This window comes from Erythrolamprus reginae, chromosome 10 (assembly GCF_031021105.1).
Source record: "Erythrolamprus reginae isolate rEryReg1 chromosome 10, rEryReg1.hap1, whole genome shotgun sequence".
NCBI classification, from domain to species: Eukaryota; Metazoa; Chordata; class Lepidosauria; order Squamata; family Dipsadidae; genus Erythrolamprus; species Erythrolamprus reginae.
In genome coordinates, this window is record NC_091959.1 from 43,268,952 (window position 1) to 43,294,269 (window position 25,318).

Here is a 25,318-nt window from a genome sequence, read left to right on the forward strand (position 1 = left end):
TCTTCCACCCAAAATGTTGAGTCCTCCATTTTTTTTAAAAAAATGGTTTGTTTATTAAAATTTTAAGCTACCCATCTTTCTTATAAGGCGATTCTGAGAGGCAAGCAGAAATAGGAAAAAAATACCAAGTAAAATATTAAAGTTATGAAAAATAAAAATGTTAAACTCTACAAAAAATTAAGACTGAGAGACCGACCGCATGGGAATGAGGCTGTTCTGAAGCAGGCTTCCTGATCAATAATACAGCACAAATGGTGTCCCAAAACCCTCTTTTATTTTAACGGCTGCTAATTGTTTTCATTCCCAGCCGTAATAAATCCCAAACAATGATAACAAGTCCGACAACAGTGTTTTGGGGAAAGGCAGATAAGTTCATGAACCTTGATCTTCCTTGACAAGCTGCCAAAGGCCAAACAGAAAACATGGGAGTTTGAGCTAGTATGACACCTGTTGAATGAAGTTGCTTCCCGTGTGCTCCACTTATATAGCCTATGGGAGAGGCCAATTATCTCCAAGACTTACTCCGTAGTAGTCATTCTCCTCTGTTCTTGCCTTCTGGCAGCTCTGTGCATGCGCGCATTGAGAACAAGCTCCCCCTGTTCCTCCCCAGCCTCCTCGCTGTCCAATTCTGCCACCAACTCTGCAGGCCACTGGAGGACTACAGCAGAGGTCTTCCTATACTTTGCAAAAAAACTTGTGACTTACAACAATTTCAAAACAGATTCTGCTCTGCTCTGCTATGTTAGATGTTCTTGGTTTAGTGTTTGTTTGTTTGTTTATCTATTTATTTGATTGATAGGCCACCCCTCTTCAAGAACTCGGGGTGGTTCACAACACATAAAAGAAACAATAGGATAGAATAAGAGCCGGGGTGGCGTAGCAGGTAGAGTGCAGTACTGAAGCCACTAAAGCTGACTGTAGATCTGTAGGTCAGCAGTTCAAATCTCATCACCGCCTCAATGTTGACTCAGCCTTCCATCCTTCCGAGGTGGAGGCAATAGGCTGGCTCTGTTCAAAAGTGCTACTGCTAACATGTTGTAAGCTGCCCTGAGTCTAAGAAGAAGGGCAATTAAGCCAATTAATTAAAACTACATAAACTGGTCTAAAATCCCTGATTATATTAAAAAATCAATCATACTCATTCGGACAACAACCATAGAACCATTTGTTGGCCAGGGGCTAAGATCTAATCACCACAAGTCTGGCAGCATAAATGAGTCTTAAGACTCTTGCAGATTGTGAGGAGGGTGGAGGCAATACAAATCTCTGGGGGGAGCTGATTCCAGAGGGCCGCCCCCCACAGAAAAGGCTCTTCCCCTAGGCCCTGCCAAGCGACATTATCTAGTTGACAATGGCCAACTCTATGGGACCTAACCGGTCGCTGCGATTCATGCGATGTTTTGCCCATCTCGAATGTCTAAGCCAGTCTGATATTTTTTTTATTTTTCTGTCTCTTCCTCCCACCCTCTCTCTGTAGGTAAAGAAGATGTGAAGCAAACCCCATGTCCCCAGACACCGAAGAATGCTTGGCAAGCGCCGTCTTCTCCAACCATCTGTTGAGCCAAAAGATGTTCAATGTGGTTGTCCATTCATTTCATGTAGGACGGATGGCTTTGTTGCCTTCTAGGGAATGAAATTGAGCTGGACCAGATCTGCAGAGATGGCTGCATGACCTACACATTTATCTTTTATCAAGAGGTTGATGCTCCCCAAAGAAAGCTGGCTGTTTTTCCAGCTTGCAAACAGATCTAAAAACCTTCTACTCTGTCTCTCTTGCTCGGCAGAGGTTGGTGGCTCAGCTGTGGACTAACTGAGAATCCATCTCTATACTGTGAGATCTGTTCTCGAGGGCTGGACGATTCCAGGACTACAATGGAAGAGAATGTATTCAGTGTCCAACAGATTCAACCGAATGTAATCTCGGTGAAGCTCTTCAAACGCAAGGTTGGTGGCCTTGGGTTCCTGGTGAAGGAACGAGTCAACAAACCACCCGTCATCATCTCTGACTTGATCCGAGGAGGGGCAGCAGAACAAAGTGGCCTTATTCAGACGGGAGATATTATCCTAGCGGTCAATGGGAAGCCCCTGGTTGATATGAACTATGACGCAGCCTTAGGAGTCCTTAGAAGCATCGCTTCGGAAACGTACGTTGTTCTCATCTTAAGAGGCCCGGAGGGCTTCACCACTCACCTAGAGACAACCTTTGCTGGAGACGGGACGCCAAAGACCATCCGAGTCACCAGACCTTTGTGTGGGACGCCAACAGTAGGTGACCAGGCATCTGCTCCGAGCATCTGCACCAAAGACAAGCAACAGGGGGAAGAACACACCATGGGGGGCTCCGTCAGCTCCCGGTGTGTCCGGGAGAATGGGCAAGCAGAAGAAGATCTGGTGCACATCAATGGCATGGTTGCCAGCAACGTAGCCAAGGACACTCTGAAAGGAAACCAGGATATTACTGACCATTGCCTGAATGGCAGTGTTGAGAACAGTGAACTGCTCAAAGAGATTGAGCCCGTTCTGGATCTTTTGAAGGGCAACAGCAAGGAACTCAACAGCCATGCTGAAGCCAAGATGGGAGTGAGAGATGTCGAAGTCCAGGTGGACAGGTAGGATGCCAAAACTGTTTTACGTCCTTAACTTATGACCACAGTTGAGCCCAAAATTTCCATTGCTAAGCAAGAGAGTTGTTAAGTGAGTTTTGTCCTGTTTTATTTTTCTTGCCACAGTGAAGTGAATCACAGCAATGGTTTTGTTGAGTTGAGTTGTTGAGTTGAGTTCCATTGAGTTCCGTTGAGTTAAATTGGGTTGAGTTCCATTAGGTTGGGTTGGGTTGCATTGAGTTGGGTTGAGTTCTGTTGAGTTCTATTGGGTTGAGTTCCATTAGGTTGGGTTGGGTTGCATTGAGTTGGGTTGAGTTCTGTTGAGTTCCACTGGGCTGAGTTCCATTAGTTTGGGTTGGGTTGCATTGAGTTGGGTTGAGTTCTGTTGAGTTCCATTGGGCTGAGTTCCATTAGGTTGGGTTGGGTTGCATTGAGTTGAGTTGAGTTCTGTTGAGTTCCATTGGGCTGAGTTCCATTAGTTTGGGTTGGGTTGTATTGAGCTGGGTTGAGTTCTGTTGAGTTCCATTGGGTTGAGTTCCATTAGGGTGGGTTGGGTTGCATTGAGTTGGGTTGAGTTCTGTTGAGTTCCATTGGGTTGAGTTTCATTAGGTTGGGTTGCATTGAGTTGGGTTGAGTTTAGTGGAGTGGAGCTTGATCATGAAGCAAATCTGGCTTCCCCCCATTGACTTTGCTTGTCACAAGCAGGCTGGGGTGGTTGCATAAGGTGGTCACATGACCCTGGAACAATGCAATTGGCATAAATACATGCTGGTTGCCAAGAGTCCGAATTTTGGTCATGTGACCATGAGAATGCTGCAACAGTCATAATGATGAAAAAAAAAAACCTCTTCATAAATCTGTTCTTTCAATGGTCACGAAATAAATGGTTGTAAATCAAGGACTGCCTGTATTTATATTATCTCCAAATCATTTAGGATTACAGCTCCCTTTATGCATAGCCACCTCTCTTCCCTGAGTAAGTACGGTCTTAACAACAGCCAGGCTGGAGTAAGATCTCCGTATGAGAATGCTGACTTTGGAATCAATTCTGTGTTGGTCACGAGGGCATGGCTGGACTTTCTGGTGCTCAATTAGCAAAGGTGCTGGTGCTGGAATCAGAGGGAAATGGGAGGTGGGGGGGGAATAAAGGCATAAAGACACCCCACTGCTTGCCTTCCATTGAAGACCTATATACTGGTAGAAAGGGCTAAGAAAGTAAACCCCCCAATTCTTCTCCTTAGGGTGCCCCTTGCATGCCAAAACAAATGGACAAAAAAATAGTTTCTTCCCCTGTTCCATCATTCTGGTGAACACCTAATTCCCATAGCAGCATCTTATGGACATTTGCCTGTGGAGTAGAGCTGTTTTGCTATTATCCTTCTCATTTTTTCCTATTATGTTCCATTATTGGCATCATCATCATCATGATTATATTACTTTGTTGTTTGTATGTACACTGAGAGCTTATGCATGGGAGACAAATTCCTTGTGTGTCCAATGATACTTGTCCCATAAAGAATCTTTTTTTCTCTTCTCTTCTCTTCCCTTCCCTTCCCTCCCTTCCCTTCTCTCCTCTCTTCACATCTTTCTCTTCTCTTATCTTCTCTTCTCTTCTCTCCTCTTCTCTTCCCTTCCCTTCCCTCCTCTTCTCTTCTCTCCTCTCTTCCATCTTTCTCTTCTCTTCTCTTCTCTTCTCTCCTCTTCTCTTCTCTTCCCTTCCCTCCTCTTCTCTTCTCTCCTCTCTTCCCATCTTTCTCTTCTCTTCTCTTCTCTCCTCTTCTCTTCCCTTCCCTCCTCTTCCCTTCCCTCCTCTTCTCTTCTCTCTTCTCTTCCCATCTTTCTCTTCTCTTCTCTTCTGTACCCTTCCCTTCTCTCCCTGCCTTTTCTCTCCTCTCCTCCCTTCTCTCCTCTCTTCTTTCCCCCTCTTCTCTTCTCTCCTCTCCTTTTCTCCCCTGCTTTTCCCCTGAATGAAGAGTACTTATTTTCATGAAAGTTGGTCTCCATTTCACATTGCTTTCCCTCTTCGTAACAATAGTGTCCTTCCCTCCCATTCTCTCACCTGCTCTCTTATACGCTGAACTAAAAAGATACTTCTTGATCTGGGTGCTTTAAATTCATGGAATGTTCCCCCAGTGCCCACAAATACACCCTTGTCCTAATCAGAGTCCTTAATTGGATTTTTTTTTTTAAAAAAAAATGAGGATGTTAAATAATGGAGCAGAGGAGAGAGTGACAAGCATAAAACGAGGATGGATTATATTTTTAATGGATGCTCATTTGAAACTTTTTGGCATTGGCTTGCTTGAAATGGACAGTTCTTAAACTGGAAAAACACACTGCTAAATGAATGCAGCCATGCCTAATTGATGGTCTGATGTATGAAGCTGCATTTTAGGCAGAGAAAAACAAGCCGTTTTCAGAATACATCCATTATCTAACTTCACCTTTCTCAACCTGAGTTCCCTTAGAGCAGGGGTGGGCCATTAACTTTCCCAAGGGGCCACGCCAGAAACTGGAAGAGTTGTGAAGGGCCAAAAGCAATAGGCCAAATTTAATTCTTCTCAATATTAGTTTTAGTACTTTAGTACTTTATTTAGTACTTTAGTACTTTATTAAAAGCAGTAAATGATAGAGTTTGGCTTAGCTGCTATTGGTAAGAATACACATCACCCTTAAAGCCCTTCATGGCATCGGACCAGAATATCTCCCAAGACCGCCTTCTGCTGCACGAATCCCAGCGACCGATTAGGTCCCACAGAGTGGGCCTCCTTCGGGTCCTGTCAACTAAACAATGTCGTTTGGCGGGCCCCAGGGGGAGAGCCTTCTCTGTGGCGGCACCGACTCTCTGGAACCAACTCCCCCCGGAGATCAGAACTGCCCCTACTCTTCCTGCCTTCCGTAAACTCCTCAAAACCCACCTTTGCCGTCAGGCATGGGGAAACTAAACATCTCCCCTTGGGCACGTTGAATTTATACATGGTATGCTTGTGTGTGTGTATGTTAGTATAGGGGTTTTTTAAATTTTTGAAATATTTTAATTAATTGGATTATGTATTGGATTGTTTTTTCACTTGTTGTGAGCCGCCCCGAGTCTTCGGAGAGGGGCAGCATACAAATCCAAATAATAAATAAATAAATAAATAAATAAATAAATAAACAAACCTCTTATTTGCAATTAATGTCTTAATTTCCTATTGACCTCACCTGGACCAGATAGGGACAGCCTGGGGGACGGTAAAATGCTCAGGTCTGCCTTAAAGGAATCTTTTTAAAAAATATTGTTATTGAATATATACATTAAAAACAGGGTACAGAAAAGCAAAAGGGATATATATAATATACATTCTAACATTTATAATTTACTTATATAGTACACGTAGGTGGGGGGGGGAGAAAAGAAGAAAGGTAGGGGGTTGGGGAAGAAGGGAAAGACATATAAGGGGAAGGGGATAGGAAATTGGAGCAAAAGGGGAGTGGTAAGAAGAGAAGGCCAGCGTTAGAGCTGGGGCTTTCATGCTTTGCCTTAAAGGAATCTTAAACAAGGCTCCAATTGTCTCGAAGGAGCTTGGCTGATGCTATGCCCGGTGTTCAGAATTAGATGGAGGCATTAGAAGAAAGGTCTAGGCAGAAGAAGGCCATCGTTGCTTCAAAATCTAAGGGAGTGATTAGGACAAAACTCTACAGCACTTTTTGCGAACATCTGCTATGGGAGGAGGAGGAGGAGGAGGAGAAAAGGAAGAGGAAAAGAAGGAGGAGGAGAAAGAGAAGGAGAAGAAAAAGAAGAAAATAGCTTGACCCATTCTTATTAATTTATTTATTTGATTTTTATGTCGCCCTTCTCCTTAGACTCAGGGCGGCTTACACAACATGTTAGCAATAGCACTTTTTTAACAGAGCCAGCCTATTGCCCCCACAATCCGGGTCCTCATTTGACCCACCTCGGAAGGATGGAAGGTTGAGTCAACCTTGAGCCGGTGATGATATTTGAACCGCTGACCTACAGATCTACAGTCAGCTTCAGTGGTCTCTGCAATACTGCACTCTACCTGCTGCGCCACCCCGGCTCATCCATATTGTTCTCCTTGGTAGCCCCTCAAATATTGGAAGACTGCTATCGTGTCACCCCTGGTCCTTCTCTTCACTAGATTCCTATGAGACAGGGTGGCCGAGTGGTTAGAGTGCAGCCCTGCAGGCTACTTCAGCTAACTGCTAGCTGTAGTTCAGCAGTTCAAATCTCACCGCTGGCTCAAGGTTGATTCAGCCTTCCGTCCTTCCGAGGTGGGTCTAATGAGGATGCAGATTGAGGGGGGCAAGAGGCTGATTCTGTAAACCCCTTAGAGAGATAGGGAAAGCAAGTAGGATACTTGGCTGCATAGCTAGAGGTATAACAAGCAGGAAGAGGGAGATTATGATCCCGCTATATAGAGCGCTGGTGAGACCACATTTGGAATACTGTGTTCAGTTCACCTACAAAAAGATATTGACAAAATTGAATGGGCTACAAGAATGGTGGAAGGTCTTAAGCATAAAACCTGTCAGGAAAGACTTAATGAACTCAATCTGTATAGTCTGGAGGACAGAAGGAAAAGGGGGGACATGATCGAAACATTTAAATATGTGAAAGGGTTAAATAAGGTCCAGGAGGGAAGTGTTTGTAATAGGAAAGTGAACACAAGAACAAGGGGACGCAATCTGAAGTTAGTTGGGGGAAAGATCAAAAGCAACATGAGAAAATATTATTTTACTGAAAGAGTAGCAGATCCTTGGAACAAACTTCCAGCAGACGTGGTTGGTAAATCCACAGACAGTAACTGAAATTAAACATGCCTGGGATACACATATATCCATCCTAAGATAAAATACAGAAAATAGTATAAGGGCAGACTAGATGGACCATGAGGTCTTTTTCTGCCGTCAGACTTCTATGTTTCTATGAGATGGGGTTGCCGAGTGGTTAGAGTGCAGCACTGCAGGCTACTTCAGCTAACTGCTAGCTGTAGTTCAGCAGTTCAAATCTCACCGCCGGCTCAAGGTTGATTCAGCCTTCCGTCCTTCCGAGGCGGGTCAAATGGGGACGCAGATTGAGGGGGGCAAGAGGCTGATTCTGTAAAGCCCTTAGAGAGGGTTGTAAAAGCACTATGGAGCGGTATATAAATCTAAATGCTATTATTTTTATTATTTTATTTATTTATTTATTCATTTGTCCAATACACAAATACATAGGAAGAAAAATAGACATGTGATAATATAAATGAGGGTGAAAGTGAACTTAGAGGAGAGGATATATGAAAGGAAGAGAATATATAAGATAGGTGAAGGAAAGGAAAGATAATTGGACAAGGGACGAAAGGCACACAGGTGCACTTATGTACGCCCCTTACTGGCCTCTTAGGAACCTGGAGAGGCCAATCGTGGAGAGTCTAAGGGAGAAATGTTGGGGGTTAGGGGTTGACACAATTGAGTCCGGTAATGAGTTCTACGCTTCGATAACTCGATTGTTGAAATCATATTTTTTACAGTCAAGTTTGGAGCGGTTCGTGTTAAGTTTGAATCTTTTGCGTGCTCTTGTGTTATTGCAGTTGAAGCTGAAGTAGTCATTGACTGGTAGGATGTTGCAGCATATGATCTTGTGGCTGTGGGTAATACTCAAATCGTGTTTTAGGCGCCGTAGTTCTAGGCTTTCAAGGCCCAGGATTGTTAGTCTATTTTCGTAGGATATTCGAGTGGAGGAGTGAAGAGCTCTTCTGGTGAAATATCTTTGGACATTTTCAAGGGTGTTGATGTCTGAGATGTGATATGGGTTCCAGACAGTTGAGCAGTAGTCTAGGATGGGTCTGGCAAAAGTTTTGTAGGCTATTGCTATTGCTAGACTACCCATGCCCAGTTCTTGCAACCATTCTTCATATGTTTCACCCTCCAGGACCCTGGTTGCTCTTCTCTGGACTCTTTCCAAAGCCTGGACACCTTTTTTAAAATGTGGTGACCAAACCTGGCTGCAGCATTTTAGGTGTGGTCTTACTAAGGCTTTATAGAGTGGCATTAGTACCTCGCTTGACCCTGATTGTATCTCTAAATTGTTAATGCAACTAAGGATGGCTTTTGGCTTTTTTAGCTGCCACTGTAGGTCTGGGAAACTCTGATTTAAACAACTTGGCAAAGTATCCCAAGCTTATTTTGTCCTGATAAAAATAGAGCTGGGGACAAGCTGAGCCGGTCAGTTTACAGTCATCTGGGGGGCAATTCTCTTTCCTCCGTGTTTAAGCAGGAAAGTTAAGAATAAAACAGGAAGCCTTCACTTAGTGAACTCTCTCCATTGAGTAATTATAGTTTGCAAGGGACAGCCAGGGAAAGGAAACCAGGGTTGAACAATAGGCATGTCATATGTGATTTTGCAACGTATGTACTAGTCCTCCTTCATTTGTGACCACAGTTCAACCCAAAATTTATGTGGCTTAAACGAGACAGTTTCGAGTCAATTTTGCCCCATTTTAACAACCTTTCTTGCCACAGTTATTAAATGAATCACTGTGAAGTTAAGAACAGGTTTGTTAAGTGAACCCGGCTTCCTTGTTGACTTTGCGGATCAGAGAAATCGCAGAACGATGTTCATGTGACCCCAAGACTCATAAATGGCTGTGCCTGCAGGCTTGGGGACCCTAAATTAACACCAACTGACCATCTGTATGAATATGACTTTGCATAAATGAGATGAACGTGTGTTGTTGAGCTGCCATTACAGGTTTTAACTAAGGTTTTAGATTTCTTGATTTCTTTATTATTGTTTTGTAACTGAATATGTAATAAATTATTATTATTATTATTATTATTATTATTATTATTATTATTATTTATATTGTTGTAAGCTGCCTTGAGTCCTTCGGGATTGGGCAGTGTGGAAGTCTAGATAAATGAAGAAAGAAAGAAAGAAAGAAAGAAAGACAGGAAAGGGAAGGGAAGGGAAGGGAAGGAAAGAAGGAAGAAGGAAGGAAGACACAAAAGGAAAGGAAAGGAGGAAGGAAGGAAGGAAGGAAGGAAGACACGAAAGGAAAGGAGGAAGGAAGGAAGGAAGGAAGGAAGGAAGGAAGGAAGGAAGGAAGGAAGGAAGGTCAGTTGCCCAATCATCTGAATTTCTATGACATGACCAGAGTGGTCATAAGTGTGAAAAAATGGTCATGGCTTTTATGAATTTTTTAACCTAAAACTGTAATTTAGATTGCTAAATATTAGATTTATTACTATGTACTGTTTTTGCCATTGTTGTGAGCCGCCCCAGGTCTGCGGAGAGGGGCGGCATATAAATCCAATAAATCTAATCTAATCTAATCATGGGTTGCTTTTTTTCAGTCGCTGTTGGAACTTCAAACAGTTACTAAGCTAATGGTTGTAAGGTGAATTTTGGTTGCCACAATGTAAAAAAAGATGTTTATTTATTTATTAGTAGTGTAGGGTTTCCTGCCTAAGCAGGGGGTTGGACTAGAAGACCTCCAAGGTCCCTTCCAACTCTGTTATTCTATTCTAAATACTTCTACAAGACGATGACCAAAACCTATTCATAATTACCATAGCAACATCCATAATTACTGCCTTATACAAAAAAAAAAACCCACATCGCGGACTGCACGTGGGTTTCCTTGTGTACCCTGGCGGCTGACCAGCTGAGACTTCAGCTGTTTAGACATGCATAAAACAACATGTTTACGTCTCATTAAGCTGAAGTTTGTTTGTTCATGATTTATTAAGTAAGTCGCGCTAAGCCCTAAACTGAGACTTGCAAACCACAACAGTCAGATTTACAAAATACACTGAGACGAAAACACACCAACTACACTATGGGTCAACATTGATTGGGAGGCTGTTGGAGTAGCCATGGGTGTGATTTAACATATTTTAAGGGATTGTCGGACCCAAAAGAGATGGAGCTACATCGCACTCATGGGCCAGGATGGATTGTTAAATTTTTTGACACGGGTGTTATGTTTTGCACTCCGAACACTCTTCAAGGGCAGCTCCATATAGAGCCCATATTGTATATACAATTATTTTTTCTCTCCGCCCCGAGTCTGCGGAGAGGGGCGTCTTACAAATCTAATTATTATGATTATTATTTTCTCTTTCCTATTGATTTTTTGTCTTTCTTTTTTGTATCCATTTGAAACACAGAAACATAGAAGGTTGATGGGAGATGGTCTATCTAGTCTGCCCTTATACTATTTCCTGTACCGTGGTTCCTCTACTTAAGAACGCCTCTACTTAAGAACACCTCTACTTAAGAACTTTGCTAGATAAGAACCGGGTGTTCAAGATTATTTTCGACTTTACTTAAGAACCATTTTCTACTTAAAAACCTGAGCCCGGAAAAATTCCCCAGGAAATTTGAGAGCGGCATGAAGGCCCAGCCAGTTTCCTGCCATTCCCCCTGTGTTTCTCTCTCTGGCGCAGTGTATGGGAGGCAGCCTCGTTCCGGGTGTATGGGAGGCGCATGCTCCTCCTCGCCACCTTAGAGTCCTTCTTTTTTTTTTTTAAGCCTTAAAGTTTTGGATTTTTTTGATTCCCTTCACCTCACTTTCTTCCTTCGGCAGCGACTGTCCTCCTCCTCCTCTTCTTCTTCCTCCTCCTCCCACCCAAATTCCGAGCTTTTATTTCTTTCCTAATGGGTTTGCACGCATTATTTGCTTTTACATTGATTCCTATGGGAAAAATTCCTTCTTCTTAAGAATGTTTCTACTTAAGAACCTGGTGATGGAACGAATTAAGTTCTTAAGTAGAGGTACCACTGTATTTTATCTTGTATTTGTATCATTTCATCCTGTTAAGTCAAGGGGTTTTTATAGGAATGTTTTATAGTGTTGTTTTATTCAATTTTGATTTCTTCCATTGTTATATATTAATATGTTACAAGCTGCCAGGAGAAGGGCAGCCTAGAAATCAATCAATCTACCAAACAAACAAACAAACAAACAAACAAGAATGAATGAATGAATGAAGTGGGGTCGTGATTTCTGACAGTCTCAAAATGGGTGAACAGTGCAGTCAGGCGGTAGGGAAAGCAAGTAGGATGCTTGGCTGCATAGCTAGAGGTATAACAAGCAGGAAGAGGGAGATTATGATCCCACTATATAGAGCGCTGGTGAGACCACATTTGGAGTACTGTGTTCAGTTCTGGAGACCTCACCTACAAAAAGATATTGACAAAATTGAACGGGTCCAAAGACGGGCTACAAGAATGGCGGAAGGTCTTAAGCATAAAACGTATCAGGAAAGACTTCATGAACTCAATCTGTATAGTCTGGAGGACAGAAGGAAAAGGGGGGACATGATCGAAACATTTAAATATATTAAAGGGTTAAATAAGGTCCAGGAGGGAAGTGTTTTTAATAGGAAAGTGAACACAAGGACAAGGGGACACAATCTGAAGTTAGTTGGAGGAAAGATCAAAAGCAACATGAGAAAATATTATTTTACTGAAAGAGTAGTAGATCCTTGGAACAAACTTCCTGCAGACGTGGTAGATAAATCCACAGTAACTGAATTTAAACATGCCTGGGATAAACATATATCCATCCTAAGATAAAATACAGAAAATAGTATAAAGGCAGACTAGGTGGACCATGAGGTCTTTTTCTGCCGTCAGACTTCTATGTTTCTATGTTTCTATGAATGAATGAATGAATGAATGAATGAATGAATGAATGAATGAATGAATGAATGAAGATGGAGTTCATGAAGTCTTTCCTGATAAGTTTTATGCTTAAGACCTTCCACCATTTTTGTAGCCCGTCTTTGGGCCCGTTCAATTTTATCCATATCTTTTTGTAGGCGAGGTTCTCTGTACCATTTAGTCCAGATATTATAATAGTCCAGATCATCTTGGTCATTCAACTCCATCGTTAGCTTAATCCCAAAAACCTTTACTTTACTTGAAAGTAAAAGGACAAAAGTGCTTCTAATGCCCCGAATGAAAAGGCAGTGGAGTTCATTGATTGCTACATGTCAAGATGTCTTATCCCAAAGATATTATCTGGGCCCCGCTAACCATGGGGTGAAAGTTGACCGTGACTCCTTTGATAATAACTCTTCCGCTTCTATTTTTACTTCGCCTAAAGATGGTTGTCATATCTTATCTCTTTGACCAGCTTCTAATGCCTCGAGTCTAGCTGGGCTCCTATATTTCTCTCGTGACTCCTGAGGCTTATGGCTTTCACAAACCCACGGATGTATTTTTAAAGGATCTTATTTCCCACAATTGGGGTAGAAAGAGTGCTCAGCCCATAAGGGCATCACCTCTCAGTCGAAGGGAAACGTAAAAATAAATAAAATTCAGATCGGATTTTGCCCTTGAAGGGAGTTGCTTGCGGGCTGTAATTATTGCAAAGGTTAATATGTAAGATGTATAATACTAATACTGGAAAGAGACATTGAAAATGTTGAGCCCAACCAACTTCTTGTTCAGTGCAAGTCTCAAAATGGGCGAACCGTGCGGTCAGGCGGTAGGGAAAGCGGGTAGAATGCTTGGCTGCATAGTTAGAGGTATAACAAGCAGGAAGAGGGAGATTGTGATCCCGCTGTATAGAGTGCTGGTGAGGCCCCATTTGGAATACTGGGTTCAGTTCTGGAGACCTCACCTACAAAAAAGAGATGGATAAAATTGAACGGGTCCAAAGATGGGTTAGAAAAATGGTGGAAGGTCTTAAGCATCAAACTTATCAGGAAAGGCTTCATGAACTCAATCTGTATAGTCTGGAGGACAGAAGGGAAAGCGGGGACATGATCGAAACATTTAAATATGTTAGGGTTCAATAAGGTTCAGGAGGGAAGTGTTATTAATAGGAAAATGAACAAGAGAACAAGGCACAAGCTGTGGTTAATTAGGGGAAAGATCAGAAGCAACATGAGAAAATATTATTTGCCTGAAAGAGTAGTAGATGCTTCAAACAAACTTCCAGAAGATGTGGTTGATAAATGCACAATCACTCAATTTAAACATGCCTGGGATAAACATATATCTATCCTAAGATAAAATACAGGAAATAGTATTAGGGCAGATTAGATGGACCATGAGGTCTTTTTCTGCCATCTATCTTCTATGTTTCTATGCTTCTTGGTAATGAAATGGTGGAAGGTCTTAAGCATAAAACTTATCAGGAAAGACTTCATCAACTCAATCTTCATTCATTCATTCGTTCATTCTTGTTTGTTTGTTTGTTTGTTTGTTTGTTTGTTTGTTTGGTTGGTTGGTTGGTTGGTTGGTTGGTTGGTTGGTTGGTTGGTTGGTAGGTTGGTTGAGTTCTAGGCTGTCCTTCTCCTGAGACTCAGGGCAGCTTGCAACATATTAATATATAACAGTGGAAGAAATCAAAATTGAATAAAACAACACTATAAAACATTCCTATAAAAAACCCCTCGACTTAAAACATATCACAGACAGCCCACCTCATACAACTCTGTCATATCTCCAACAGTCAGACGATAATAGGGGCTGGCACAAAGTAACCAAGTTCACCAGCCCCAAGCCTGCTGGCCTAGATGTGTTTTTAAGCTTTGCCGGAAGGCTGGGAGAGTGAGAATACTATGGATCTCCTGGGGGGCAGGAGTTGATTCCAGAGGGCAGGGGCAACCACAGAGAACCCTTCCACCCTTCCACCTCTCACAATACTAGACAACACAGTATCAACAGTAGAGACCTTCAAATTTCTAGGTTCTATCATATCTCAAGACCTAAAATGGTCACCTAACATCAAAAACATCATCAAAAAAGCACAACAAAGAATGTTCTTTCTGCGCCAGCTCGGGAAGCTCAAACTGCCCAAGGAGCTGCTGATACAGTTCTACAGAGGAATCATTGAGTCTGTCATCTGCACCTCTATAACTGTCTGGTTTGGTGCTGCAACCGAACAGGACCGACACAGACTTCAGAGGAGAATCAGAACTGCAGAAAAAGCAATGGCTGCCAAGCTGCCTTCCATTGAGGACTTGTATACTGCACGAGTCAAAAAGAGGACGGGGGAAATATTTACTGACCCCTCACATCCTGGACACAAATTGTTTCAACTCCTACCCTCAAAACGTCGCTACAGAGCACTGCACACCAAGACAACTAGACACAAGAACAGTTTTTTTCCAAACGCCATCACTCTACTAAACAAATAATTCCCTCAACACTGTCAGACTTTCCACTAAATCTGCACTTCTATTCTACTAGTTTTTCTCATCATTCCTACCACCCATTTCCTCCCATGTTGACTGTATGACTGTAACTTGTTGCTTATATCCTAAGATTTTTATTAATATTGCTTCTTCATTGCTTATTTGACCCCTATGACAATCATTAAGTGTTGTACCACATGATTCTTGACAAATGTATCTTTTATTTTATGTACGCTGAGAGCATATGCACCAAGACAAATTCCTTGTGTGTCCAATCACACTTGGCCAATAAAAATTCTATTCTATTCTATTCTAGGGCTCGCCAGCCAGCATTGTTTGGCTGACGGGACCTGGAGAAGACCGAGCCCGTGAGCCCTAACCAGTTGATGGGATACATGAGGCCAAGAGACGATTCTGTAGTTCAGGGATAGGCAAAGTTGGCTGTTCTATGACATATGGACTTCAACTCCCAGAATTCTTGAGCTAGCATGATTGGCTCAGGAATTCTGGAAGTTGAAGTCCACAAGTCATAGAAGAGCCAACTTTGCCTACACCTACCGTAGGTAATCAGGTCATGTTTATAAGTTCATACCTAGACTTGTTATCTTGTACATGTCTGACAATAACTAAATAAAAGTTAAACAGTTATGAATAAGATGTGGGCTGCAAAGGTATGTGCTAAAATATTTTTTCATTAGTAAACCAGTGTTCTGGAGTGGGATTAATCGAAGAACAGAAAGAACCACTTCGAGGCTCTTGTGAAATGAGCTGGTTTTTTCCAGAACTTCTGTATCATGTTATCTCTGGATGGTGACCTTTTTCTTCGTGCCCACTCCCATAATTCAATGCCAAGTGCCCACTTCCATAATTCAATGCCTGGGGAGGGTGAAAACAGCTTCTCCCGCCCCCCGGAGGCTCCCTGGAAGCCGGAATGTTTCCCAAATTCTGGTCGGTCCAGTAGGCTCATCTTTTACCCTCCTCAGACTCCAAAGGCTTCCCTGGAGCTGGAGGAAAGTAAAATGTCCTTCCCCATCTCCCCGAAGGCTCTCTGGAAGCCAGAAACCAGCTGGCCAGCACACACATGCCCGTTGGAGCTGAGCTAAGGCAACGACTCAAGTGCCAGCAGATATGGCTCCGCGTGCCACCTGTGGCACCCGTGCCATAGGTTCGCCATCACTGCTTGAGCAGGGGGTTGGACTAGATGACCTACAAGGTCCCTTCCAACTCTAATAAATAAATAAAACCTCAGCCTAAACTTCTGAGTAATGACCTATCCAGCACATCCTTGTTGGTTACTTCTTGGTTACCGAGTCCTCGGAGAAGGGCGGCATACAGGGTGGCGCAGCAGGTAGGGTGCTGTACCGCAAGCCACTGAAGCTGACTGTAGATCTGTAGGTTAGCGGTTCAAATCTCATCACCGTCTCAAGGTTGACTCAGCCTTCCATCCTTCCGAGGTGGGTCAAATGAGGACCCGGACTGTGGGGGCAATAGGTTGGCTGTGTTAAAAAAGTGCTATTGCTAACATGTTGTAAGCCTCCCTGAGTCTAAGGAGAAGGGCGGCATAAAAATCAAACAAACAAACAAACAAACAAACAAACAAACAAACAAATAAATACCTTTGAAAAGTGTTCGGAAACTTCAGATTGTGCAGAATGCAGCTGGGAAAGCAATCATGGGCTTTCCCAAAAATGCCCATGTAACACCAACACTCTGCAGTCTGCATTGGTTGCCGATCAGTTTCCGGTCACAATTCAAAGTGTTGGTCATCACCTATAAAGCCCTTCATGGCACCGGACCAGGGCATCTACGAGACCGCCTTCTGCCGCACGAATCCCAGCGACCGGTTAGGTCCCACAGAGTGGGTCAACAAAACAATGTCGTTTGGTGGGACCCAGGGGAAAAGCCTTCTCTGTGGCAGCCCCGGCCCTCTGGAACCAACTCCCCCCGGAGATTAGAATTGCCCCCACCCTCCTTGCCTTTTGTAAGCTCCTTAAAACCCACCTCTGCCGTCAGGCATGGGGGAACTGAGATATTCTTTCCCCTAGGCCTTTACAATTCATGTATTGTATGTTTGTATGTATGGATGTTTGGTTTTACAATAAGGGTTTTTAGTTGTTTTAGTATTGGATTTACATGCTGTTTTTTGTTACTGTTGTTAGCCGCCCCGAGTCTACGGAGAGGGGTGGCATACAAATCCATTAATTAATTAATTAATTAATATTATTATTATTATTATTATTATTATTATTACTACTACTACTACTACTACTACTACTACTACTACTACTACTACTTCTGGAAACCAGCATAGCATTTGGAATTCTTTGGAAAAGAACCTTCCTCCCTGCTGCTGATTACATGAGCATGTTATGTTTCAACATGATGGTCTTGCATTCCTGAGTAGGAAGTGTTTGGTTTGTGCTTGATAGGTTTCAGATTATTATTAATTATAAACATGTATCTGGGCAAGGAAAAAGGAGAAGTTCTACTTTCTTCTCTTTGTGGTGGTGGGGTGGTCATCGTGCCATAATCCAGGGGGTGGGTGGGGTCCCTGCCCTGTTATGCAATTGGATTTCTCTCTTGCAATCCCTTTCTCTTCAGTCGCTCCACTCTGCAATGAGGGGAATGGAAGGTGAGGGGGGGGAAACAGTTTCTGTAGGCAACGTCACCTTTGCCTAACCTTTGCCTCCTGTTGGTGAAGTTGAATTAATGTTAGTACGCTGAGAGCATATGCACCAAGACAAATTCCTTGTGTGTCCAATAAAATTCTATTCTATTCTATTCTATTCAATATGCGCAAACAGCTTACTCTCTTGAAATCCCTTCCTCTTCAGTCTCTCTGCTTTGCAAGGACGGAGAGACAGTCGAGCATAGCAGACTACCTATAGCAGTGATGGCGAACCTATAGCATGGGTGCCACAGGTGGCACGCGGAGCCATATCTGCTGGCACGTGAACCATTGCCCTAGCTCAGCTCCAATGTGCATATGTGTACCAGCCAGCTGATTTTTGGTTCACATAGAGGCTCTGGGAGGACGTTTTTGGCTTCCAGAGAACCTCCGGGGGGTGAGGGCATTTTTACCCTTCCCCTCGCTCCAGGGAAGTCCAGATATCTTCAAGTTGCCAAGGTTGGGAAACACTGACCTATAGGAACGACTTGCCCTTGTCTTAATTTTCACAAATATTCTTGTCCAGTCCATTCCAATAATAAAGGCAGGATTTTTTTTTAAAAAAATAAAAATAAATAAAGTTTTTTAAAAAAATTATAACATCCACATACCTGCCTTTTGATAATTGTGTGTCTTAGACAAGAAGATGCAAATTGGTAGGGAAGGCTTGCCTATTTACCGATGACTCTAAAGTATGCAATAGGGTTGATATTCCTGGAGGCGTCTGTAATATGGTAAATGATTTAGCTTTACTAGATAAATGGTCAAAGCAATGGAAACTGCAGTTTAATGTTTCCAAATGTAAAATAATGCACTTGGGGAAAAGGAATCCTCAATCTGAGTATTGTATTGGCAGTTCTGTGTTAGCAAAAACTTCAGAAGAAAAGGATTTAGGGGTAGTGATTTCTGACAGTCTCAAAATGGGTGAACAGTGCAGTCAGGCGGTAGGGAAAGCAAGTAGGATGCTTGGCTGCATAGCTAGAGGTATAACAAGCAGGAAGAGGGAGATTATGACCCCACTATATAGAGTGCTGGTGAGACCACATTTGGAATACTGTGTTCAGTTCTGGAGACCTCACCTACAAAAAGATATTGACAAAATTGAACGGGTCCAAAGACGGGCTACAAGAATGGTGGAAGGTCTTAAGCATAAAATGTATCAGGAAAGACTTCATGAACTCAATCTGTATAGTCTGGAGGACAGAAGGAAAAGGGAGGACACGATGGAAACATTTAAATATGTTAAAGGGTTAAATAAGGTCCGGGAGGGGAGTGTTTTTAATAGGAAAGTGAACACAAGAACAAGGGGACACAATCTGAAGTTAGTTGGGGGAAAGATCAAAAGCTACATGAGAAAATATTATTTTACTGAGAGAGTAGTAGATCCTTGGAACAAACGTCCAGCAGACGTGGTTGATAAATCCACAGTAACTGAATTTAAACATGCCTGGGATAAACATATATCCATCCTAAGATAAAATACAGGAAATAGTATAAGGGCAGACTAGATGGACCTTGAGGTCTTTTTCTGCCGTCAGATTTCTATGTTTCTATGTTTCTGTTTCTATGTTTCTATATTTCTATGTTTCAAATACACACCCAAGAGTGATGCCTCTCGATCTAAGTTCAAACATAGAAGCAGAACATTTTAATGCTGCTCGAGGCAAATTAAGGCTTTTCCATGCCCTAGAAGAGGGAGTTAGAATAGCCGGCCGCAAGAACAAGATAAGCTCTTAAAAGATTACTGCACACAAAGGCACCTTGTCAAGAACTTTTCAATAAAGAGAGGTGTGCGTTGTGGAGCCCGTAGGCTGATTGAAGAAAGGAAAATTAGTCAACAGTCAAACCTCCCTCTGAGCTGTGAAGTTCAGGCTGCTTTTTATCTTATAACTCCCTGGGATTTCCTGGTTTATTTGGCTTTTTTTCATAGAGGAAGAATAGAATGGAAGTATTGCTGCCTCCAGAGTTTAAGGGAGGGGCGAAACTACTGGTGCTTTGCAACAGTGCTGAGTTTCACTTACCTTTGTTAGAAACCTTGGAATACTAATATCAAATGACCTAAGTGCTAAAGCCCACTGCAACAATATCGCCAAAAAGGCTTCCAGAGTTGTTAACCTGATCCTACGTAGCTTCTGCTCTGGCAATCTCTCACTACTGACTAGAGCCTACAAAACCTATGCCAGACCCATTCTCGAATACAGCTCATCTGTCTGGAACCCACAACACATCTCAGACATCAACACTCTCAAAAACGTCCAAAGGTATTTTACCAGAAGAGCCCTTCACTCCTCCACTCGAAACAGAATACCTTACGAAAATAGACTAACTATCCTGGATCTTGAAAGCTTAGAACTGCGGTGCCTAAAACAGGATTTAAGTATTGCCCGCAAGATCATATGCTGCAACGTCCTTCCGTTCAACGACTACTTCAGCTTCAACAGCAACAACACAAGAGCACGCAACAGATTCAAACTTAATATTAACCGATCCAAACTTGACTGTAAAAAATATGACTTTAACAATCAAGTTGTCGCAGCGTTGAACACATTGCCGGACTCAGTGGTGTCAGCCCCCAGCCCCCAACATTTCTCCCTTAGACTCTCCACGATTGACCTCTCCAGGTTCCTAAGAGGCCAGTAAGGGGCGTACATAAGTGCACTGATGTGCCTATCGTCCCCTGTCCAATTGTCTTTCCTTATCTCATATCTCATATATTTTCTCTCCTTCCCTTCTACTTCTCTTCTTTCTTACTTTCTATTTTTATATATATTACTTAATGTCTATTCTCTTTCATATGTATTGTATATTGGACAAGGAATAAATAAAATAAAATAAAATAAAATAAACATAGAAACATAGAAGACTGACGGCAGAAAAAGACCTCATGGTCCATCTAGTCTGCCCTTATATTATTTCCTGTATTTTATCTTAGGATGGATATATGTTTATCCCAGGCATGTTTAAATTCAGTTACTGCTGGAAGTTTGTTCCAAGGATCTACTACTCTTTCAGTAAAATAATATTTTCTCATATTGCTTTTGACCTTTCCCCCAACTAATCTCAGATTGTGCCCCCTTGTTCTTGTGTTCACTTTCCTATTAAAAACACTTCCCTCCTGAACCTTATTTAACCCTTTAACATATTTAAATGTTTCGATCATGTCCCCCCTTTCCCTTCTGTCCTCCAGACTATACAGATGGAGTTCATTAACTCTTTCCTGATACGTTTTATGCTTAAGACCTTCCACCATTCTTGTAGCCCGTCTTTGGACCCATTCAATTTTGTTACCAGTTCAAGAACTGGAGCGCGTACACCAAGCACGTAGGACCAATGACCGTGATGATACCCAGGCAAGTGGGTGAGCCTCTGGCCACCACTTCTCCCAGTTCGCCAGAATCGGGCCAAATCGATAGAAGCCCACCGCTGCTTTGCAGGTTAAGAATCAATTTTCATCCTCCGTCTCTCCCTCAAGTAGCTGCAAACCAGTTATAATTCAGTTGGAATAGTGTTAATTCATAAAAAAAAAAAAAAAAAAACCCAGCATCTAAAGTAAGGAAACACTACAAAACCCACAAAAAACCGACAAGGAGAAAGAAACAATGAGTGGAAGCTGAACAAGGAGAGAAACAACTTAGAACGAAGGAGAAATTTCCTGACAGTGAGAACAATTGACCAGCGGAACAGCTTGCCACCAGAAGTTGTGAATGCTCCAACACTGGAAGTTTTTAAGAAGAAGTTGAGTAACCATCTGTCTGAAGTAGTGTAGGCAGGGGTGGGCTGCTGCCCAGACGGGGGGGTGGCACAGTGAGGTAGCAAAAATGGAGCTCCACCCCAGAGCACCCAATTCGAAACAGAATACCCTACGAAACTAGATTTACAATCCTGGGTCTAGAAAGCTTAGAACTACGACGCCTTAAACATGATCTAAGTATTGCCCACAAGATCATTTGCTGCAACATCCTGCCTGTCAACAACTACTTCAACTTCAACCGCAATAACACAAGAGCATGCAACAGGTTCAAACTTAATATCAACCACTCCAAATTTGACTGTAAAAAATATGACTTTAGCAATCGAGTTGTTGAAGTGTGGAACTCATTACCAGACTCCGTGATGTCAACCCCCAACATTTTTCCCTTACAGTTTCCACGGTTGACTTCTCCAGATTCCTTAGAGGTCAGTAAGGGGCGAGCATAAGTGCACTAGTGTGCCTTCCGTCCCCTGTCCAATTGTCTCTCCTATATTTTATATATCTTTTCTCCCATTCATATGTCCTTTCCTCTACTCTTCATTGATGTATTCTATTTTCATATCTCTTCTTCTATCCCTTCCCTGATATTAACTACTACACGTTTTTATTCTCTTTGGACAAAATAAATTTGCACTGAAAGATGTTGAAAGAAAATGCAGGGTGTCCTGCATAAGCCACGCCTACAGTGTGGTAGTAAAAATTTGGATAGCCCTTCACTGAGTGTAGGGTTTCCTGCCTAAGCAGGGGGTTGGACTAGAAGATCTCTAGGGTCCCTTCCAACTCTGTTGTTGTTGTTGTTGTTATCATTATTATCCGAACTTAACACTGATCGGGCTGAGCATGTAATGCAGCAGGATGGCAAAATATAAAAATTAAATGTGCAAAAATTAAAATGGGATTAAATTGGCCACAACATCTGACACTCAGTTTTGTAAGGAAGGCAGGTACCCTTAAGTGCATTTGTTGGCAATAGAAACCAAGGGGTTCGAGTTATAACTAGCACTGAAGGCTAAAACTGGTGGGGGCTTCAACCAGCTTTAAAAAACAGAAGGTCTGTTTCCATATGTAGGTCAGGGATGGGTTAGCATATTGAGACAACACCGAAAACGTTTAGCTGATCCAGCCAATTAATAAGTGAGGATTGCATTAATCCGCAGCAGGCTCTGCCATGTCCTGGATTAATTCAGGCATAAAAATCTAATAAATTATTATTATTATTATTATTATTATTATTATTATTATTATTATTATTATTATTATTATTATTCTGTCCGGCTCTCTGGTAGAATCCTCCCAAAACTTCACAGGTACAAATTTCAGACACACACACACACGTTTGAAAATTCAAAACAATGTTCTTTATAATGAAAATTCACTTAAACCAAGCCCTCTTTTGGTATAGCCAAGAGCACTCGTCTCCAAACAAACTGGTAATTTGTACATGTCCCTTATCAGTTCTGAGATACGTAGCTTGCAGCTGTGAGGCAATTCACAGTCCTTCTTCTTTCACAAAGTGAAACACACTTTGCCCTGGTTTAGTTTCAAAGTGGGGGGAAATCAGCACACAAAAGGTCAAAGTCAGTAAAGCAGTCATGAAACACAATGATTAGACAATCCTCCACAATGGTTAAACCCACAGGCTGCTCTTTATAGCAGCCTCACTAATTACCACAGCCCCACCCAACCACAGGTGGCCTCATTTTCTTTGATAATAATCTCTCAGTTGTTGTTGTCTATGCATCGCTCTCCGCATGTGTGGCTGTATCATTAACTCTTGTTCTGAATCCAAGGAGGAGCTAGATAATTGATCTCCTTCTGAGCTGTCTGCCATACTCTCCTCCTCCCTGTCACTCATGCCTTCTTGGTCAGAGGAGCCTTCATCAGCAGATTCCACCGGGGGCAAAACAGGCCTGCAGCATGTGGATGTCTCCCCCACATCCACAGTCCTTGGGGCAGGAGCTGGGCCAGAGCTAACCACAACAATTATTAATTCAACTCTACCTAGTCATGGTTGTGAAAATATCTCTATACCCTAAAAATTGACCCAGATAGTATACAAAATACAACCTTTGACTTACAACCTTTGGTTCAGCAACTGTTCAATAACATCCTCCTCTCGTAACACCCTGACTTATACCCAAGTCACTCCCGAATATGCTCTTGATTACTAAGACATAAAACTAAGTTCTGAGCTTGTTTGTTTACATACAGCAATGACCACTGCATATTTTTGTCACACTTCTCTTCCTTATTCTCTGCAAAAAGGGAGAGGTTTGAGCAGGTTACCTTGACTAGATGCTGCTAGTTTGAGATTTGACCTGCTTAGTGACCGCTTCCGTTCAATTTGCAATGCAAATAAACTTTTTTGCACTTTTTCTTGTTCTCTGGTCAGCTCTTTTGAAGCCAAGCTAGCATTTAGCCCTAGGCAAAGCTCATGGGCTGTAGACCCCAGATCAGCAATAAAGACATGTTGCATTTTGTATTCCTGCAAATTTTAAAAGTTGGGGGTGCATTAAAAGTACGTGATCCCGAATTAAGTGGAGCAAGAAAACTAATTTAGGATGACCCACGGTACGGGGCATTAGGTTTCCGAAAATGCAATGGCTTCAGGCCAGGCCTTTTGATCTAGAACAGCATTTCTCAGCCTCAGCAGCTTTCAAATGGACTTCACCAGTCAGGAGGAATTCTGGGACTTGGGTTCCATCCATCTTAAAGTTGCTGTGATGGAGAAGCAGTGATGTACAGCGATGTTCCCCAGCCATGGGAACTCGGGTGCCTAAATTCCCAACTAGTTGAAAAGTCTAGAACCTGAAGCCTACACAAGTCTTTTCCAGGTAGAAAAAGGCCCCTTCTTTGCGTTCTAATCATGCCTGACAATCTAGTTACAGTTCTATGGCTTCCCCATTGACTTTGCTTGTGGGAAGGTCACAAAAGGAGATCATGTAAACTCATTATAAATACTGCAACCCTTATAAACACAAGTCTGTTTCAAAGTGTCCAAATTCTGATCACATGATAGAAACATAGAAACATAGAAGATTGACGGCAGAAAAAGACCTCATGATCCATCTAGTCTGCCCTTATACTATTTTCTGTATTTTATCTTAGGATGGATCTATGTTTATCCCAGGTTACTGTGGATTTATCTACCACGTCTGCTGGAAGTTTGTTTCAAGGATCTACTACTCTTTCAGTAAAATAATATTTTCTCATGTTGCTTTTGATCTTTCCCTCAACTAACTTCAGACTGTGTCCCCTTGTTCTTGTGTTCACTTTCCTATTAAAAACACTTCCCTCCTGGACCTTATTTAATCCTTTAACATATTTAAATGTTTCGATCAGGTCCCCCCTTTTCCTTCTGTCCTCCAGACTATACAGATTGAGTTCATTAAGTCTTTCCTCATACATTTTATGCTTAAGACCTTCCACCATTCTTGTAGCCCGTTTTGGACCCGTTCAATTTTGTCAATATCTTTTTGTAGGTGAGGTCTCCAGAACTGAACACAGTCTTCCAAATGTGGTCTCACCAGCATTCTATATAGCGGGATCATAATCTCCCTCTTCCTGCTTGTTATACCTCTAGCTATGCAGCCAAGCACCCTACTTGCTTTCCCTACCGCCTGATTGCACTGTTCACCCATCTTGAGACTGTCAGAAATCACTACCCCTAAATCCTTCTCTTCTGACGTTTTTGCTAACACAGAACTGCCATACAATACTCAGATTGCATCTATTATGTTATGACCTTATTTAACCCTCTAGCTATTCAGCCAAGCTGGTTGATCATGAAGATTTTGCAATGGTCATAAATGTGAAAAATGGCCATAAGTCAATATAACTTCTTCATTAAACAAACCGTTGTTAAGTCGAGGGTTTACCTGTAGAAGCAACCTTAATGAGTTTTCTCTGCCCAATAAAACAGCCTTTCTCTTTTTTAAAAAAATGCTGTGGAATGTTCTTCCAAATTCTTTAATTTGGTTTAACCCCACAGCGTGGGGCTACCATTGTCTAATTTATCTCCAGCCTGGGCCACATTGTCCTTGGCTGGAGATTCGATTGTAAGTTGGGTTCTGCTCGTTATCTGATTTTATAAATAGCCATAAAAATAACCCAAGCTAGGAAAAAAATTACTTCCTCCACTTTAAAAAAAAA

General features: G+C 42.2%; 1 protein-coding gene across 2 annotated transcripts in view; it reads left to right on the forward strand.

Moving 5' to 3' along the window:
- The first annotated feature begins 1,477 nt into the window (after positions 1-1,477).
- Positions 1,478-25,318, forward strand: part of NOS1 (nitric oxide synthase 1) — a 113,137-nt gene continuing 89,296 nt past the window's right edge. For both annotated transcript variants that reach the window (XM_070763077.1, XM_070763076.1), the window contains exon 1: positions 1,478-2,609. In XM_070763077.1, coding sequence (XP_070619178.1) covers positions 1,873-2,609 — 737 coding nt within the window. In that variant the 5' untranslated portion in view covers positions 1,478-1,872. The remainder of the gene's footprint in view (positions 2,610-25,318) is intronic.